At 41.9% G+C, this 20,641-nt stretch overlaps 1 protein-coding gene and 4 non-coding genes across 5 annotated transcripts; 2 read left to right on the forward strand and 3 right to left on the reverse strand.

Annotated features, from left to right (window-relative positions):
* Positions 1–2,410: 2,410 nt before the first annotated feature.
* Positions 2,411–2,482, forward strand: TRNAC-GCA (transfer RNA cysteine (anticodon GCA)). Its single transcript has one exon. It is a non-coding gene; the product is annotated as a tRNA-Cys (tRNA).
* A 1,341-nt stretch (positions 2,483–3,823) lies between these two features.
* Positions 3,824–3,895, forward strand: TRNAC-GCA (transfer RNA cysteine (anticodon GCA)). Its single transcript has one exon. It is a non-coding gene; the product is annotated as a tRNA-Cys (tRNA).
* A 795-nt stretch (positions 3,896–4,690) lies between these two features.
* Positions 4,691–4,762, reverse strand: TRNAC-GCA (transfer RNA cysteine (anticodon GCA)). The gene has a single exon. It is a non-coding gene; the product is annotated as a tRNA-Cys (tRNA).
* Positions 4,763–4,904: 142 nt separating this feature from the next.
* On the reverse strand, positions 4,905–4,976 carry TRNAC-GCA (transfer RNA cysteine (anticodon GCA)). Its single transcript has one exon. It is a non-coding gene; the product is annotated as a tRNA-Cys (tRNA).
* A 4,750-nt stretch (positions 4,977–9,726) lies between these two features.
* On the reverse strand, positions 9,727–11,784 carry UBE2T (ubiquitin conjugating enzyme E2 T). Its single transcript, XM_072417176.1, has one exon. The coding sequence runs from the start codon at positions 11,528–11,530 to the stop codon at positions 10,970–10,972; it is 561 nt and encodes a 186-aa protein (XP_072273277.1). The 5' UTR covers positions 11,531–11,784; the 3' UTR covers positions 9,727–10,969.
* Between the last annotated feature and the right edge of the window lie 8,857 nt (positions 11,785–20,641).

Raw genomic sequence — 20,641 nt, forward strand, 5'->3', positions numbered from 1 at the left:
ATGAAAACCTGTAACGCTTTTGGAACAGAAATCTAGACATCAGTGTAACGCTCAGGTGGTTAAAGGATGTCCCTGGTTTGGTAACTGGGGATAAAGAAAAGGCAACATTTTTTTTGCTTTGTACACAATGGAAAATGGCAGAGCTCAAGTCCAAATTCATAATAGCAATGTCAATGCCTTAAATGAGTCACAATGGCTCAGAATTGATATGATTACATCCATGTGTCCTCAAAGAGCTGAGCTTGGTTATTTCAAAGCCATTATTTCAAATTTTTAGAGAATCTTTAGTCACTTTCAAGGTACCGATGGATTGGCGTAGGGCCAGTGTGGTTCCTATCTTAAAAAAAGGGAGCAAAGTCAATACCAGGTAACTACAGACTGGTTTGTTTAACGTCCATATTTGGAAAGGTCCTAGAGAGTTTGACAAAGTAATAGTGATAGTCATCAAGGCTTCAAGAAAGACCAAAGTTGTCAAACAAATTTACTCTCCTTCTATGAGGAAGCAAGTAAACAGGTAGACATTGGAATAGCAGTTGATATAGTGTACTTGAACTTTGCTAAAACATTTGAAACTGTAACCCACAGACGGTTAATATGCAAGTTATGGTCAATAGGTTTAGAAAAGTCAATCTGTAAATGGATAGAGAACTGGCTTAAAGATCGCATCCAGAGAATTGTAAAAAATGATTCATACTCTGAATGGTCTAAGGTTATTAGTGGTGTACCCCAGGGTTCAGTGTTGGGACCTTTACTGTTTAACATCTTTATAAATGATATAGAGCTTGGGATTAAAAGTACCATTTCTGTGTTTGCAGATGTCACCAAACTATGTAATAGAATAGGATAAGGAAGGAATTCTTCACTGTAAAGTCTGTGAAAATGTGGAATCGGCTCCCTCAGGAAGTAGTTTCAGCAGCTAATATATATTGCTTTATGAAAAAGCTGGATGCTTTTTTAGAAGCACAGAATATAACTCGGTAATAAGGCTTTAAAGTAAAAATTACAGTGTTTGTTGATCCAGGTAACATCAGGAAGGAATATTTTCCCCTGTTGAAGCAAATTGTACCAGGGTTTTTTCTCTGCCTTCCTCTGCACCAATTATGTTTTAGGGTTTTATATCTGGGATATCTTTATTTCCCCAGTGGTTGAACTTGATGGACTTATGTCTTTTTTCAACCTAACCTACTATGTAACTGTAACTATCTCACAAGAACCTCAATGTGGCAAAGGGGTATAGCTCAGTGGTAGAGCATTCAACTGCGGATTGAGGGGTCCTTGGTTAAAATGCTGGTGCCCCCTAAGACATAGTTTCTGCACATTTTATCTCCTTTTTACATTGTTTTTTATATTCTTTATAATTTTCAAACTATATTCTTTATAGTTTTCAAACAATGAAGGTGATCAGTGGTCACCAGTCTTTTTGGTCTGGCGGACCACTAAAATCACTGGCTCCGGACCGTGCATGAGCCAGGTGTCACTCACCCACCTACCTCTCCGAGCCTGGGAAATGCTCGGGGGACGTGGTCCGTGGCCCTGGCCAGTGAGCCCCCCCCCCCCAGCGGGGTGCTTTTCCTGACCCCACCCGGGTTGAACCGACCAGAGCCGCAGACCACCAAATTTTCCTGCGGACCACGCGACCGCTGGTTTAGATACTTTATAGGAAACGTTTTCAAGGAAAAAAAAACAATAACATCAGCAGACAGGCAAAATGTAATGGTACAGAATATGATTGCAAATGGAGAATGCTCTTTCAAAAGTTGGGGCTCTGGACACAAATAAGTCCAATCAGAGAGATTGTGACATTGCAAAATATTTCAATTATTCATACCATATACTGCATATCTTAAAATAAATAAAATGTTTTAGTAAATTTTTTTATTCAGAGATCGAATTACACCTTTGTTTCTGATGTCATTTTCCATGCTGTATTCAATAACGTGACTGGTGCCCTGATCTTCAAACGGAGGGAATTCACCTTTTAGGCTACTTACACAGGTAACAATTGCCTGAGGCGAACCATCTTGCTCTTCTCATGAGGCAATCTGATCTATATAGCAGTTATCCAACGTCATTTATGGATGCATCAGGACAGATCCTTTCAGGTCACCCTTTTATAATTACTATATGCACAGTTTACAGTATATTACCATGGTGGTTAGAAAGAAAAATGCAATTTGCAATGCTGGCCAATAGCACTATACAGATAGCGAAAAAGATCATTGGTGTCAGGTAAACTGACCAGAGAGATACAAATTGCTCATTGCTGAAAGAACTTATAGCAACCTCTGAAAGAACCCTGCTTGAGGAACACTGATGTAGAGTGTGTGGATTCTGGGATTCTGCACACCAAATACGTCCCACATTCACTTTGGTTACACAAACAAATTTCACATACACACTATCATGTCAAGGGGGTATAGCTCAGTGGTAGAGCATTCGACTGCAGATCGAGAGGTCCCTGGTTCAAATCCGGGTGCCCCCTGAGGTGTTTCTTTAAATACTTTGTATGCACATTGGAAAGATTTTACAAGGAAAAAAATACTAACACTTGTAAACAGGCATAATGTGGTCTTAGACTGGGTATACACAGATGTTTATAAAAATGCATATATAATCCCAGGTTTTAATTTCTTAAACGTTATAGATAACACTCATAATCGTGCCTAAAGCAATTGTCCTGGTGTAGATTAGCCCATTGGAATGCATGGGAATTTCAAACATAGCCTTTTAAAGTCTGGGGTTAAAAACTGGGAAAAACATCTGTGTAGATCAAGCCTAACATAATGTGACTGCAAATAGAGAAACCTTTGTTTCAAGATGGATTTGAATTATCCTTGCCATATATTGAATTAGGATGTTTTAGTTAAAAGTTCTTTACTAGACCAACACTCATAATACAGAATATACAGATATTTATATAGCTGAATGATGTCCTTCAGACATGGCCAATAAACCCCTCCTTTCCCAGAGGCAGTACAATTAGTGAGCTGAAATTTTTAGAAATGGAGGGAAATACCTGTTTTGGACAGGACCAGAACAAATGTCTTCATTTGAACATTTCCTTCCACTCTTGTTCCAGTGATTACCGTAAAACTATGGTTCTACAAAGAAGTAATTGAAAGTATTATCAGGGGGGACTTCTATGATCTCTATGAGAAGTAATAAATACCTGTGAATGTTACATTCATACAATCTATAACATGCATGCATTTTTGATGAAAATATATAGCTGAAGGTAGGTCTGTTTGTTTAGATAAGTGTACGTTATTCACTTTTGCCAGAGCAAAATGTGGAAGTTGGGGTTCAAAAGCTGACTCTCTCATGTATGATACACTGGACAGCCAGTTGCCTAGTATTGTGTAGCTCCTGAGCCATTGGGATATAGACTGTGATTACTGTAAAACTATGGTTCTACAAAGAAGTAATTGAAAGTATTATCAGGGGGGACTTCTATGATCTCTATGAGAAGTAACAAATACCTGTGAATGTTACATTCATACATTATATAACATGCATGCATTTTTGATGAAAATATATAGCTGAAGGTAGGTCTGTTTGTTTAGATAAGTATACGTGCTGTTATTCACTTTAGCCAGAGCAAAATGTGGAAGTTGGGGTTCAAAAGCTGACTCTCTCATGTATGATACACTGGACAGCCACTTGCCTAGTGTTGTGTAGCTCCTGAGCAATTGGGATATAGACTGCACAAGGCAGTATTTGAAGGTGCCTGGCACACATTAATAGCGTAACCTTTAGGTCACCTTGCTGACCTGCCTTCTTACACACATCTGCCAATCCACATGATGTAGCATGACATAAGCAGGGGGGTATAGCTCAGTGGTAGAGCATTCGACTGCAGATCGAGAGGTCCCTGGTTCAAATCCGGGTGCCCCCTTGGAGAACTTTTTAGATACTTTTCTACCTAAATGGAAAAGATTCCTTTTCTCAGAAGTACATTTTGGGCAGGCAAAAAAGGTGCAAGGGAGGAATTGTACCAGGTTAGCAATCATTAATTATTTTCTAACTTTAAAGCTTAAAAAAAAATACTAATAGTTAATGTAAATGTCAACCATAAACTTTGCTTTTCTTTCTCTCTCCTGATCTGCTTACTATACTATATCTGGTACGGCTGTTTACAGGCAGTTACATAAACTTTCTACCAGGGCCACAAGCTTATCCAATATATCAAGGAAGGAGACAACATCATCTAAAGGTGGCGTAACAAGTCTGACCAGTCTTTTAATGACCACATTGACTTAGGGAGCAGCCATGTAATCTTTTCAAATGCGCACAGCTTTACATTTCCATTTGCCTTAAACATTGTCGCAAATCTCTTCTGTAAACAGAAAAGGTGTCAATTTCCTTTTCAAGCCTTTGAAGAACTTTCTCTTCTTTGGGGGTTCTTGTGCACCATTCTCCAGAACCAGTTTAACAACTGTGATCAAATCAAAACCCACTAAATCTGCTACCTCCAAATTGCAACAGGACCTCTTATCTGTTGTCAGTTCCAGCTGCTCCAATGGTGTATTAGATATTCTAGACCCTGACATTCCAGAGTGCAGCCATTTCCTTTTGACGACGTACATAAAAAAATTTGCAAATATTAGTACACCCTCCCCTTTAGTCACGACAAGTATTATTTTGAATTATCTTTAAATGTACATTGGAAGAATGTTGCACAAAACCTGTGAGGGGGCACCCGGATTTGAACCAGGGACCTCTCGATCTGCAGTCGAATGCTCTACCACTGAGCTATACCCCCTTGATGGCTATGTATCTCTTTTTTTCATTTAACTGATTTTCGTGCCTATTGCTGTTCTTTTAAAATGTGACACGAGGATGTCTAACATGTTCTAGCAACAAAGACACAGTTTTTAGAAAAAAAAATAAAATAAAAACTTTCAAGGGGGCACCCGGATTTGAACCAGGGACCTCTCGATCTGCAGTCGAATGCTCTACCACTGAGCTATACCCCCCCGTTTCTTTAGAAGGCTAAAAGTAAGCCAGTAGACCCAATGTGTTTTATGGAGTTTGGCTAGTTTGGTTCTGTTTGCACAGGGAATTAGAATGACAAGAAGGTTCTTTTCTGTGTAATGAGATTACGTTTAGATGCAAGCGATTTACCAAAACACATGTATATAATAATGGCTCCTAAACAACTGAAGACAGACAACTGCCACCTTCTCAATGAGATCAGTAAATGCTGTGTACAGATTGTCATTTACAAAAACCTCTCAGGGCCGAAACGAAGACTGTAATTGCTTTGAAAATATCAATTGTCTGGCAGCTGACCAGTAATAAATGGGCGATTATGAGTGGGGGACTGCCTGCCAACTACTCAATACACTAAAATATATCAAACAGGCTAGTAGGGTTTTTCTGGTTGCTTGTATTGTACACACATATATACAAATGGTATAAATGAGTGGTTTTAACCCCCCTAGCGTTCTATTCTGTCAGTTTTTTTTATGCTAAAAGTGACCCTTTTTTTGCATAGAAATTTTTGTTTAACCCCCCTAGCGGTATTCCCGAATCTGACTCGGGGTCGATTTTACATGCAAAAAGCGGTAATCCCGAGTCAGACTCGGGGTACCTAGAAGCAGAATAAAGCCTCACTTACCTTGTTCAGTGGCTGTCCCCCAGCGTCCTGCTGGTCCACGAAGCTCCTGGGGACCAGTCTGCCTCCTCCGATCTCTGGAAGTGAAGTGCAGAGACATCCTACAGGGTTTCCCGGTGATGTCGATGCATGCATCCGGCAGCCGGGACTTAGCGGCAGGAAATTCAAATAGTTTTGTATTGGATTCAATACAAAATAGCTGTATTGAGTCCAATACAAAGAAATATTCATATAATATATAAATAATATATTATAAGAGAAAAATTTGCTGATCTCAAGAATGCGCAGTAAGATCGGCAAGTTTTTTTACATCCTACATCACCCGATCTCGCGCCTGGGTTGTGTGATGTAGGATGAAGAACCAGGAAAAAGAGAAGATGGCAACGCCTGAAGCACCGGCGGGATGGATGCCAGGACCTGATGCAAGAAATCACCGGATGGATCAGACTGCCCTACAGGATAGAAGGTAAGTGTATTTTGTTTTTTAGGCACTTTTCAGTTTAGTTCCTTTTTAAATATAGAAATCATAAAGTCCATAGAAAAAATAGGTTGCCTGAAAACAATGCACATAGGTCTTTGATGACTGTTAGCCCGGCACAATTCACCTACTGGCTTCCTCAGGGGAGCTTGGGACAGAGAAACTAATAGGTTGAAATATATGCATAGTTAAGAGATTGTATATATAGTACAGACAGTCATAAGGATGATTTTTTTTATAATATTATACATGGAATGGTAGAATAACCTGAGCATTTTGATGCATATAGTGTATTTGCATAAAATTATATATTCTTGTATATATTTTAGAATCTAGGGGTTGTCCAACATTACGGTTTTGATATATGGAAATATAGTCACAATATAGCTTCTCTTTTGATAATATACTCAATACTCTATCCCCAACTATTACACCTTCTCTGTGTGTTAACATTGAAATGAATAAGAGCAGCAGGAAGTGTTTGGTGGTATGGGAAATTACTTGGGTCTTAAAATAAATATGAAAAATAAGAATTCTATATTCTTGTATGTACAAAAGAAAAGGTAACGTAGGTTACCCTTGTGCTAAAAAGCAAGGGAGTGAGTACCTGCCAGGGATCCTCACCCCTTGCTGCAAAAAAATGAAAAAAAAAAATCTCCTTAGTTTCAGCAACTTGCCTTAGTGAGTTTATTTCAGTGGGTTGTCTTGTTGGATCCCTGGAAGTTGGGGTAGTGTGGCATGTACTTTCCCTAAGCTGTGTGGGAATTGTGACCCAACTTTTCAGTAACCACCCAAAAACAGACAGGTGATCACTGGAAATTGCTGGGTGGTACACCCAGCTGAAAGGACTGGGGAGAACACTGTGGAAAATAAAGTTAAACTTATTTTAAAGGCCAACAGGAAGATATTTTATGGTTCTACCAGGCTGTCAGCAATTTGTTCTCGGGTGAGATGCCATTTAGAGAATGACCAGGAGTACTGCTCACTGCCACATGTCAAATGTTCAGGCTCCTGAGCAGCTTGAGGCCACATCCATAATCAGAACCCAAAGCACTTCTATTTAAACAACAGGCAACGTCACGTTGGGACCCTGGTCACGTGCCCAAATCTCAGGTGCCCAAATTATAAGTGCAATGGGAATTAATCCAGGGAACTGACACAGGAATTGGAAAAGATTTGGACATATAATTATACTCTGCAACTTCTATCTCCTGCCTTTGGACTGATTTTAATATTATATATTATTGGACTGCTTCTCTTGGACAGTTTGCCACATTGTTTATTGTACGCCTATGGTTCCCAAATATCTGTAAAAATGTATTATTCCTCTCTCCGCTCCTCCAATGACCTACTAATGACTTCCTCACTCATAACCTCATCACACGCATGGATACAAGACTTCTCTAGAGCTGCCCCGATTCTCTGGAATGGTCTTCCTCATCCTACTCGGCTTGCTCCTATTTTCTGCTCATTTAAAAGAGCGCTCAAAACCCATTTTTTCAAACTTGCCTACCCGTCTTCTACTGTCTTTTGAAACCACCACTACTTCCCAGCACTACATATCTCCCATCCTTTGTGTGTGAAATTCCCCTACTTACTAGATTGTAAGCTCTTCGGGGCAGGGTTCTCTCCTCATGTATCACTGTCTGTATTAGTCTGTCATTTGCAATCCCTATTTATTGTACAGCGCTGCGTAATATGTTGGCACTATATAAATCCTGTTTATTAATAATAATATTAATAATAATAAAAATAATAATGAGAACATAGCCTAAGTACACATGCGTCTCATAATGCATTCTTGGCTGACATCTTTTCAGCCCAGCCAACCAAACCAGGAAGTGGACTGGAAAAAAAAAATTTACATTTCAAAGTCACCTAGCTAATTATATACTTTATATATACCGTAAATATATAGAGTTAACCTTTACAGTTAGGTCCAGAAATATTTGGAGAGAGACAATTTTTTTTTTCCAATTTTGGTTCTGTACATTACAATTAATTTTAAATGATGCAGTTGAACTGCAGACTTTCAGCTTTTATTCAGTGGGTTGAATAAAAAGATGTGAGGAACTAAAGCCTTTTTTTTTTACACAATCACTTTAGTTCAGGGACTTAAATGTAATTAGACAATTGACTCAAAGGCTATTTTATGGGCTGGTGTGGGCAATTCCTTTGATATTTCATTATCAATTAAGCAAATAAAAGGCCCGGAGTTGATTTGCTTGTATGTGGAAGACTTTGCTGTGAACAGACAACATGCAGTCAAATGAGCTCTCCATGCAGGTGAAACAAGCCATCCTTAAGCTGCAAAACCAGAAAAAAAACCCATCCGAGAAATTGCTACAATATTAGCAGTGGAAAAATCTAGTTTGGTACATCATGAGAAAGAAACAAAGTACTGGTGAATTCTACAACGCCAAAAGACCTAGACGTCCTCGGAAGACAACAGTGGTGGATGATGGCAGAATCATCTCCACAGTGAAGAGAAACCCCTTGACAGCAGCCAAGTGAACAACACTCTCCAGGAAGTAGGCGTATCTATATATGTCTACAATAAAGAGAAGACTGCATGAAAGTAAATACAGAGGGTGCACTGCAAGGTGCAAGCGACTCACAAGCCCCAAGAATAGAAAGGTTAGATTGGACTTCGCTGAAAGAAAAAAAAAAAAATCTAAAAAAGCCAGCACAGTTCTGGAAAAACATTCTTTGGACAGATGAAAGATCAACCTTTATCAGAATGATGGCAAGAAAAAGTATGAAGAAGGCGTGGAAGAAATCATGATCCAAAGCATACCACATTATCTGTAAAACATGGCGGAGGCAGCGTGATGGCTTAGGCATGCATGGCTACCAGTGGCACTGGGACACTAGTGTTTATAGATGATGCGACACAGGACAGAAGCAGCCGAATGAATTCTGAGGTGTTCATAGATATACTGTCTGCTCAAATCCAGCTAAATTGATTTGGAGGCGTTTCATAATACAGATGGACAATGACCCAAAACATACAGCCAAAGCAACCCAGGAGTTTATTAGGCAAACAAGTAAAATATTCTCGAATAGCCAAGTCAGTCACTTGATCTGAACCCAATTGAGCATGCATTTCACTTGTTGAAGACACTTTGGACAGAAAAGCCCACAAACAGCAACTGAAAGATGCTGCAGTGAAGGCCTAGCAGAGCATTAAAAAGGAGGAAACCCGGCATCTGGTGATGTCCATGGGTTCAAGACTACAGGCTGTCATTACCAGCAAGTATGATTCTGTGTAAAAGAAAGGCTTTAATTCCTCACATTTTTATTGGAATCTTTTTGTTCAACCCATTGAAATAAAGCTGAATGTCTGCAGTTCAACTGCAGTTGTTTCATTTAAAATTAATTGTGGTAATGTACAGGACTAAAATTAGTAAAAAGTTGTCTCTGTCCAAATATTTATGGACCTAACTGTATATTATTTCAAAAAGCTCCCAAGTGCACTAAAGTCTGTGACATGTTCAATTCTGCATTATTGTAGAGCAGGAGAAAAATAGAGGACAACTGCTGGGCAAGTTTTCTCACTTATATGACCACTACTATCCACTAATGAATGCTCAATCCAAGTTCTGTTTGCAGGAAACAGAGGCATGGGAAGGTTGTCTGAGCCACAACACTTCCCTCACATCTACAGGTGCTATAACAGGTTAAATGTAATTTTTTCCTCACTTTATTACCAGTCTGTGCAAATATGAGGCATGACAAGAAGTACACGACATAAAAAAAAGTGTACAAACAGCTAAAGTGGGAAGGAAAACAGACAGAAGACAGGAAAAAAAAAAAAGTGGAAGCTAGACGAAAATATCCAAATATTAGAATAGCATTAACAGAGATTAGAAATGTTCCAAAAGATCCACATGTAATGCACTGCAAGGTCTACAGGTCCAAAAAGTAACAAACAATTTTATTGACTATATACATTTCATCGCCATCCAATCATTTTCTGTACTACCACAATAACTTCTGTGGGGTCATCGACAGCCAGGAAATGGTGACAGGCTCCAAACCATTCTATATACTTCAGCAATTGAAAGTACTGAAGACAGAAAGTCGGGATTTATAGCAATAGCAGCCTCTATGTTCCTCTAAGTGGCCATTTTTCTTCATATACCTGGGGATGGTCATGAGCAGCAGAGAAAACATTCAGGGCAGTGCATACTGGGGCAGCATTACCATGGGGCAGATTGACTGGTGCAAGACATTAGCTGCCATTCAAGACATCTGATATCCAAAAACCAAGCTGGGCCTTTGGGGATAAGTCAGGGTCTTGGGTTCTGATATCAAGTGGGGACATCAGCTATAAGATTGGACACTGTTATAGTTGAATTATTCCAGCACAACTCCATTGCAAAGCCAGATAGTTTGGTTTTTAATTCACATAGGAGGCAAGCAGCCATTCAGAAAGTCATGTGACAGAGAGCATGCTGGGACATTACGCACAGATTGGTTCTGAAGTCACATAACTATAATTCAGGCCATCCTGGGTCACCATTAAGGGTAACCTAGATTGTAAGGTTGTGGGGTCACATGAGGAGACCAGTAGCTATTCTGAAAGTCATGTGAGCATGCTGGGACATTGAAAAGCAGGCCAGATTGATGGCATAGACATCACACCGGAGGTATGCAGGCATTCAGAAAGTCATGTGACATCATCCTAGAACATTGGGAAACAGGTCAGACTGACTGGTTGTGACGTTACATAACTATAATTCAGACCATCCAATCACAGGCAGAGCATCATGGGATTCCATGAGGGGGTAACCTGGGTTGGTAGGTCACGTGATGATACCAGCAGCCATTTGAAAGTCCGTAGCGTACATGTGACTCTCATAATAGGCCAATCATTCATTTCGGCCTGTGTGGTCATTCTGCCCTTCCCCCAGGCAGGGTCTTTTGGCTGACCCCTCCCCCTCCTGGCCAGATCTCTTATGTGTGGCGCCCGGAGCCCCGGCATGTTTCTGTGTCCAGCTCCGTGCGGTGGCGATGTAGGCGGCTCTGTGGTACTTGTACTCCTGGGCGATATCGGCCATCAGAGGGTCCTCCGGGTTCGGTTCGCTCATTAGTAACTGGATAGAGGTGAGGACTGAGGAGAGGCTGAGAGCCGGACGCCAGGCGCCCTTAGGCGGCGGCTTTAGGATGTCCAGGCAGATGCGGCCGGCCGAGTCGATGTTCGGGTGGTAGATGGGAGTCACGAACTGCACTCGGGGCGGCTCAAACGGATAGCGCTCCGGTACCATGATCTCCAGCCTGAACACACCGCCCTCGTACGGGGAACCCACGGCACCCACTACCTGAGCCTTCAGCTCGTCTATTCGGTCTCCGGCTTGCCAGCAGCTGACGCCGGAGGGCGGCTCGGTGCTAAGGAGTTGCAGCTCCCGCTTCAGCCGAGACTGGCGCTGCATCTCTGACCCGTCACAGCTCTGAGGAGAACCTGGCGCGCTTCAAGAATCGCGCCTAACGGAGCACGTGACATGAGAGACCAATCAACGGGGTGCGCGGGAAGTGTCAGCCCAGTCTGAGGCGCCTTTCAGCCGTGGTCACGTGACTCCTCCCTGGTTACCTCAGAAGGTCTGTGAAGTTATAGGGACCGACTGCTTATGTAAAGTTCCTTATATTACCAGAAAATCATCAAATTAAAGTCACAGTGCTGCCACCTACTAAGGGATCTTGTTAAAAAAATCAGCAATCTGATTTTGGGCCAGTTCCCACCTGTGGTTGCTCCATTAATGTTCAGGTATGTAAGGGGAACGTTCACTTTAATGAAGGTTCTGCTTCGGCTGGCCAGGCCTCATCCCACTGCTATGTGCAGGGAAAATGTAATTGTAAAGAATTACGCTTAGCATAGCTGGCTCATTGTGTTACCCGATCGCCTTTCGTGTGGAATACAAAGCAGGAAAAACCCTGCGAGAAGACACGTCAGTCACACAATTTACCGATTATACATGACGCCATTCTCACCTAGTTACCGCAGGCAGAAGATTGGGGTAAGAGATTTATAATCCTAAATGAACCCTTTACAGGTTTGTCACCTACATGCAGCCAGTGATTTGAGAAAGGTGAGTAGGCCTGGATTTGTTGCGAAATCTTTAATGTGTTATTTACGTGCAGAATCTTTGATATGTGACTGCTGATTCCACAACCAAATAGCCGTCAGAGCTAATAAATATTCAGAAACACTTCTATAGGTATAGTTATTCTAATATATGGAACAAGTTGCGTACAGATATTACATCTTCTGCTTTAACGTCTCTGTAGGGCCATCCGTGAGCAGACCAGTGCAATATTTCATATAATTTGTTTTCTTCCATGTCTCCCCAGCTTCTGATATAAATGTACAGCTCTCCCATCTTTGTCGGAGAGATGCTTTGGCATTATATTATGTCATATTGTTCCACGGTCAGCAGATGCTCTTGCAGAAGACTCTCCAAGACGGCGTCCACTGAATTCATCCGACATATCGGCTCCTCCTGGTATCTACAAATGAATGACATTATGAATTTATAATAAAAGAGAATTCCTTAGTTGCTAAAATACTGACATAATAACTATACTGCAATATTGTTGATAAAAAAACCTTTCCATCTCAATTAAAACTGTTGAATTCCCTGTAGGTCAAGCCCCCTGTAATTTTTTAACATTGGCTCCAAGAACCCTAGAAAATTAAGTCTTATTTGTTATGCTGCACAGCCACTAAATAAAGGAACAGGAAGTCCCTGGGCTACATAAGAGATAGGCACTCTAAAGCTGCGTACACACGGCAAATTTTTCTCGCCCGATAATCGGTATCGGCCAATTATCGGGCGAAAATCTGCCGTGTGTACAGACGGTCGTCGTCCGACGACCGTCCTGGCGGATCCATGGACGATGGACGACGACCGATCCTAATGAAAGGGAAGGGGAGAGCGCGCAGCAGGGTGCCGCTCCGTCGCTCTCCCCCTCCCCTCTCCATAGAGCATGAACGGTGCTGTATGTACAGCATCGTTCATGCATCGTGCAGTCTTTTCTCGTTGGAAAGGATTGTGAAAGATCCTTTCCAACGAGAAAAATTGCAGGTGTGTACGCAGCTTAAGTTTGTTCTTAAGCTGAATTTGTATGCAAGTTGGAACAGGTACATTATTTTAATAAATGCAATTAAGACAGATGTTTGTCTCAACATATTATTAGGCAGCAAGGTGTCAGTTACTGTATAAAATCCTCACTGTGAGTTAATCACAAACAAAGCAAAAAAAAATTTATGGAGCCTAGACGTTCATTAGCAAGCTGTGCTTTGATATGCAAAAAGAAAACTGCAGAGTTTGTCTTAATTATTAAAGAGTTACAAGAGGCTGCAGAACAGCTCATCCTTAAAGATCACCCAGAACCTAAGCTGTGTTTAGCAAAAGATTTCTTCTGCAAGTCATGTGAATCACTGATCTCCTTAACTTGGGGATTACCTGTACAAATAGAGATACCCTGAATAAAGGCAATTAGAAGGCAAATGAAGTCACTACTATGACCTATAGGCTCTTGGCCAGCTTGATAGAGGCAGGGCTTTGCTTCCTAATCCTAAAGTTGCGCCATGGATGACTGGTAATATGATGACCAGTGCAGTAATTATTTAAAGGAGAAAAGGAAGCACAGAATAAATATTGTAGAAGCAGAAGGATCTTTGTACTGTAGGACCACAGGTACAACTTCCTCTCCAGAAAGGAAAGCAGTGAGCAGTACAATAGTGTTTAATCTCAATCCAGCAAATCTTTTGAATCTAGATGTGGTTCCATTTTTCTCAGGTTATAGATACAGCAATAAAAATACAGGATAGGAGTGCCTAGGCACAGGAAGTCATCCAATATACAGCAATGAGGATACAGAACAGGAGTTCCTATGAACAAGAATTGAACTGATATACAGTAGTGCAGTGTTACCAGAAATGTTTTTTAGCCGGTTGGTAGGAAGCTGTGCCGGGGTGGTCAAAAAGTGTGCAGGGGAAGGCAAAGAAAATGAAGTATTGCCAATAGTTTATGCCATTGGTATCAGTGACCCCTATTATTGTGTTTGTGTTCTACCTTTCCCATATACTTTGTTACAACTTTTTAATGCCTGCCCGTTATAGTATAGCCAATTTTTCCATCCTATGTATTACGCGCCAACTGTCCAAATGCCATGCAATGTGACCCAACTTCCTAGTGTTCTAAGTTTTAGTAGTGTTATACCTTGTAGTAGTGTAATGAATGTAGTGTTACAAGTTAGGCATAGTCCACATTGGCAGCAAAAAATTTACTGTTCCCAGGTGGCTGTTGGGCACTTGTGGTTGGTAACATGCTGTAAGTGCTGGGCTTTTTCAGTTCTAGCAGTTTTTTAGGCAGCAGTGGTTCCTGACATGAGAAAGGGGTATATGCAGCAAATGCAATGTGCTCCTAAGGCTAAATGTGGTTAAAGTGAACTTTTGTGGCGTTTGTCTTTAATCTGATCTGATTTCCTAATCAATCTCATGCATGCGCGGTCTTCTCAGCTTCTCTGTATATGTGACACAAATTTTCAAGGCTGTGGATTTTCCCTTCAGCCTATACCACCATGGCAGTAAAGACTAAACGGGAAGTGTCCTCCACAAAAAAGTGTGAAAACAAACTAATGTTTCCATTTATATAAAAGAGAAATTCACTCTTTTACATGATGTAAAAAATATGGTGATGCTTTAATAGCATCATGCATGTAATAGCAGATAGGGTCAGGACAGCCAGTCTCCCCCTCTCATCACTGCCCATTTTCTAAAAAACAAATTGGCTGTGACATTGAATTTGTGGATCGCCAGGACCACTTACATATTAAGAAACATTGGGGTGGGGCCCTAGATTTATATCTACCTTTAACAGAATTATATTTGTCATACTATACTACCCTGTCTTCCTCTTTACCTTGAACCGTAATTTCTCTAGAATGGAGAGGTGCAAGAAAACAATAATAAAGGTGCAAATAGGAAACACTGGTGGCTAACATCCCCAGACCTTCATCGCCATGGTATCATTCCAACATAAAAAAAATTCTGTCCATCAAAACCTACCTTCCTGTTACACATGACTGGACCCTCTCCAGTACCTGGACCTTATTTTGTTATAGTGAGCAGAGTTTATGTTTTAATGATGTCATAGTATGAAATTCTAGGGCATATGAGCCACAGATGTTGCCCACATATTTTTGGTTTCCTACACCTCCCCTATTCTAGGGAATATGGGGTTCAAGTGTTAGAAGTGAGCAGTAATGTGTAACAGGGCAGGGCAGCCCATTTTGATGTGCAGAGTTTTTTATGTTATTATGATGCTGTAGTAATAAAATTATAGGGGAAGTTAGCCTAAGGTGTCCCCCACTTACACTTATATTTTCGGTTTCATACGAGGGGGTGCTGAGAAATTCCTGGCTTTGCCCAGAAAGAAGAGAGCTGGGGTGATGAAAAAACACATTTGTTCAACATATTCCCTGAGACTGATGCACTTGGTACAGCGTAGTTGCAGCTTTTCTAGACCGTTCATATAAAATGTCCTCAAAGCATTGCCCCTTCAGGTGTTTCTTCAAATTCGGGAACAGATAAAAGTCCTAAGGGGCCAAGTCAGATGAGATGGGGGGATGGTGGACCAATTGGAATCCCAGGGTGTTCAATTTGGCAGCCACAAGGTTGAACGTGTGCGCAGGTGCAATGTCCTGCAAAAAAAAGGATCCCTTTGGTCAACTTTCCACTGCGTTTAATCCTAATTGCCTCCTTCAGCTGGTTTAGGAGGTTAGCATAATACTGTCCCGTGATACTAGAGCCCTGAGGTAGGTAGTCCACCAACAGAATACCGTCTTGTCCAAGAAAACGGAAGCAATGACTTTTTTGGCCGATTTCTGGGTTTGGATTTTCTTCGGCCGCAGGGACCCGCTGTGGCGCCATTCCTTTGACTGTTCCTTGGTTTCAGGATCATAGATGTGGAACCAGGTTTCATCCTCAGTCACTAACCTAGCCAAAAAATCCTTTGCAGCTTCATAATCGGCCAAAATGGCTTTGGATGCTTCAACTCGTTCCTTCTGATCACTGTTCAAACACTTCAGCACCCATGTCTAGGATAGTGGTGATAACAAACCCAACACGCTCCCCTGAGATGTCAAGTATCTGGAAAATCTTTTTTGCGGATATTCGCCGGTCCTCAATAATCAGCTCATGGACAGCATTGCAGGTTGCCAGGTCAGTTGAGGTTGGGGAGCGCCCATTCCAAGGCTCATGTTTAACAGTGAAATGCCCAGTCTTGAAACGAGATATCCAGGGTTTGACAGTATTGTAGGAAGGACACTTCTCCCCCATTATTTGTGACATCTCAGTGTGAATGTCCTTAGCTGACTTTCCCTGGTGAAACAAAAACTTCATGATGGCCCATAACTTACAACGACGTGAAACTTTGATGTGCCTCTGCCATCACAACTTCTCACAAAAAAAACAGTTTTAAGAATCACAAAAGACCTGATATTTACACAGTTACATAACAAGATATTAGGGCCCCACATCATATGCCCCCACACTCATTTTCTTATTTCATCTGGAAGGGGGGAAAGCCAGGAACTTCTCAGCACCCCTTCGTACACCCTTCTGCTCTTGAGAAATTGGTGTGTAGTTTGACAGTTATAGATTTGTGACAGTTAGTTATACATTTAGTGCTCAATGCTCCTTGCTATGTAAGTGTCCCTTGGGGTCCCCAGTTTGCATTTTAAATTTAGGAATCCTAGGCGCACTTTCTATTGAAATAGCAACCCCAATGTTGTATTTACAAGTGTTCTTCCCAGAAATTGTTTTCAGCCCGGTGGGGGGTAAAAAAAAAAACTGTCTAATAACTGGCTTGTTAGAATGTACAATTTTTTTCCTTTTTTTTTTTTTGTATTATACCCCCACAGTCCAGTACTGTGTATTTTAATCCAACGCCCTAGTGTTCCATGTTTTAATAGTGCAATACCTTGTAGTAGTGTAATATTGTGATCAATGTGGCTTAACAAATTAGGCTTAGTTCACATTGGCAATTGGTGTTAAGTGCTGGGCACCTGGATTGGTAACAGGTGGCAAGTGCTGGGCTTTTCAGGTATAGCAGTTTTTCAAGCAGCATTGGTTCCTGGCGAGAGGTAAGCGAGGGGTAAACACAGCAAATGCAACCTTACTGCCAATTTGAATTCAGCCTGACTTCAGATGTCACCTCCTAGCGCTATACCTAGTGTGAGGGGTTACGCTTAGGATCGCCTTTGCTGGGGTCAAAGGACACTTGTCTGGTTCATCCACTTCAGATCACACACCAAGGTATCAGCCTTAAGGTGGTGTGCAGCCAGGTTTATTGAAGGTTGTAGATAAAATAACAAAACAGCAAAAGAAAACCTTGCCTGTCCGGCACTTACTATACATCAGACGTTCCTGTCTATCAGCTGGAGGGTTTCTCCCTGTCAGCTCAAAACCAAGCATTCAGCAACCTTCTACTCACTTTTGAGCTCACTCACCCAGACCAACTTTCTGAGTCTTCAAACAGAGCTCCCTCACACAGACCGACTTTCTGTGTCTCCAAGCAGAGCTCCTCACACAGCGTCCCTGTCTGTGTCTCCAAGCAGAGCTCACTCACACAGCCCCCCTGTGTCTATTCAAATAGAGCTGAACTCACACAGACCCCTGTCTGTGTCTCTAAACAGAGCTGAACCCCTGACTGAGCTCCTGGCTCTGGTATATCCCCACCCTCAGTGCTTCTTCATTGATTATCTCACAGGTGAGAGTCTTCCACCTGCTACTTCACATAGGAATCTTGGGCAAATATATCTCCCTTTCACCACCAATCCTGCATTGGTGTCACAACCCCCCCCCCCCCCCCTCCTTGCTCAGGCCTGTGGGACTGAGCAACTGAAACTAATAGACAGTGCGCAGGTGACAACGCCGCTGCGTTTGGTTGTCACTCTGCCATTTTCTCCCTGTTTAGGTTCATCCACTTCAGAGGGGCATGACCATTGGCTAACGGAAACTTCCAACCCAACAAATATTATTTGAGTGATTCTAAAGCGCACTTATTGGCCAAAAATCTCCAAAAATGTGGAAAATCCCTCCCAAGAATAACCTCATGCGTTAGTGCTGGGACTAATCCAACTTTATGAAGCACTGACCCATAGGGAGTTGTAATATAAGCAAGGGTTGTCTGGTATTCACATTTATCCCCATGCACAAAAGTCACAGTGAACATGTCTGATTTACAGTTAGAGGGGCCTATAAGGCCTGCTTTCACCAGAGTACTACACTCCCCGAGTCTAGCAGCGCAGTCACACTTTGATCATTCACTCTTAATTCACACAAATGTTTTTCCGCACTGTCTGAACTTGCCGCAGTACACACCACCTGCGCAAACATAGACACGCAGTTTTTCAGAAAGGCAACATCGCATTGCATATGTTAAGTAGTCATAGGACAGTTCACTGCAATGTGTCCGAACTCCTTACACCAAAAACATCTTCTAAGCCCTTTGTTTACTCCAAAATTATACACCTTGGGCTTTCCTGGGCCCACAGTCTCATCTTCTTTACTTAATGTCTTCACATTTCTCCCAGCTCCCTTAAGCCCCAGAACAGTCATACCAGGAACTCTTGGAATCAGTGGGGTTGAGGGCTGAGAGTTATTTAGAGAATCCTCAGCTGCAGAGTATCACTCCACCAGATCCACAAGCTGCACTACTTCCTGCAAGACTTGACGTTTTTTTATTTTTGGCTTCTCTCAGGGTGGTTAGCTGTGCAGACAGTAAGCGAAGCAAGATTGCATTTGTGCGCTGTTGTTCTCCGGTTACCTCCTGCTGGGCTGCCGCAGACTGTATCAGGGCCTTTACTATGTCATCCATTTTCAGACTTTAATGTGGTGCATCCTCCACCACTTGTGAGGGGTTACGCTCAGGATCGCCTTTGCTGGGGTCAAAGGACACTTGTCTGGTTCATCCATTTCAGATCACACACCAAGGTATCAGGCTTAGACTGGCTTGCAGCCAGGTTTATTGAAAGTTGCAGATAAAATAACAAAACAGCAAAAGAAAACCTTGCCTGTCTGGCACTTAATATACATCAGACGTTCCTGTCTTATCAGCTGGAGGGCTTCTCCCTGTCAGCTCAAAACCAAGCTTTCAGCAACCTTCTACTCACTTTTGAGCTCACTCACCCAGACCGACTTTCTGAATCTCCAAACAGAGCTCCCTCACACAGACCGACTGTCTCCAAGCAGAACTCACACAGTGCTCCTGTCTGTGTGTCTCCAAGCAGAACTCACACAGTGCTCCTGTCTGTGTCTCTCCAAGCAGAGCTCACTCACAGAGACCCCCTGTCTGTGTCTCTCCAAATAGAGCGGAACTCACACAAACCCCTGCCTGTGTCTCCAAACAGAGCTGAGCTCCTGGCTCTATGTTATATCCCCATCCTCAGTGCTTCTTCATTAATTATCCCACAGGGAGAGTTTTCCACCTGCTACTTCACATAGGAATCTTGGGCAAATATATCTTCATTTCACCACCAATCCTGCATTGGTGTCACACTAAATAACACACGGAGCATCATGCATGTGATCGCAGATGGGGGTAGGACAGACAACAAACAGGGTGGGACAAAAACATTCTGTGAAATTTATACACCCGCAGTATGATCGCTGTGTATGCAAAGTCTGGTTGTCATGTTCTGCAGCCTAACAACTCATTGTGTTCAATCCCTTAGATCTCCTAAATTGTTGGTTGTAATTACCTAAAAATTTTAGGGTACACAGGGGACTCTCATAGCTACTAAAAACCAACATTTCTTTTTTTAATTTCAAAATGAGGGGATCATGAGTTTAAAAACTTGTGGAAATTGGAAGATTTGGGTTGCTGTTTTGTAAAAAAGTCCACCTAGGAGCCCAAAATGGAAAATGCAAATTAAAGACCCCGGGGCCACTTACATAGTAGGAATTATCATTGGAGTGCCCCCCTTGATATTTTACCTACCTTTCACCAAACTATAACTGTAATACTATGCTGTCCTTTCTGCTTCTGTTCTTTGAATCCCAATTTAACTGCAATGGGGAGGTGCAGGAAACTGAAAATGCAGATGCAAGTGGGGAACAGATGTATAAACCCCTAAAATTTCATTAGCATGGCATCATTGGAACATAAAAACCACCCATCAAATTGTCCGCTTTCCTACCTTGAACCCCAGTTTCACTAGAACAGACAGGTGCAGGTAAACAGAATTAAAGGAACAAGTGGGGGACACTTGTGGCTAACACCCCCCAAACTTTCATCTCTATGGCATCAATACATAAACTCTGCCCATCAAAACGCTCTGCCCTGGTACCCATGACTGTATCCCACCAGTTACTAAACCCCAGTTTTGTTTTGATGGGCAGAGTTTTTTATGTTCTAATGATGCCATTGTGATAAAACTTTAGGGGGTGTTATCCACAGATGTTCCCCACACTTTTTCGGTTTCCTACACCTCCCCATTCCAGTTAAATTGGGTTTCCAGTGTTAGAAATGGGCAGT

This window comes from Pyxicephalus adspersus, chromosome 7, assembly GCF_032062135.1.
Source record: "Pyxicephalus adspersus chromosome 7, UCB_Pads_2.0, whole genome shotgun sequence".
Taxonomy (NCBI): domain Eukaryota; kingdom Metazoa; phylum Chordata; class Amphibia; order Anura; family Pyxicephalidae; genus Pyxicephalus; species Pyxicephalus adspersus.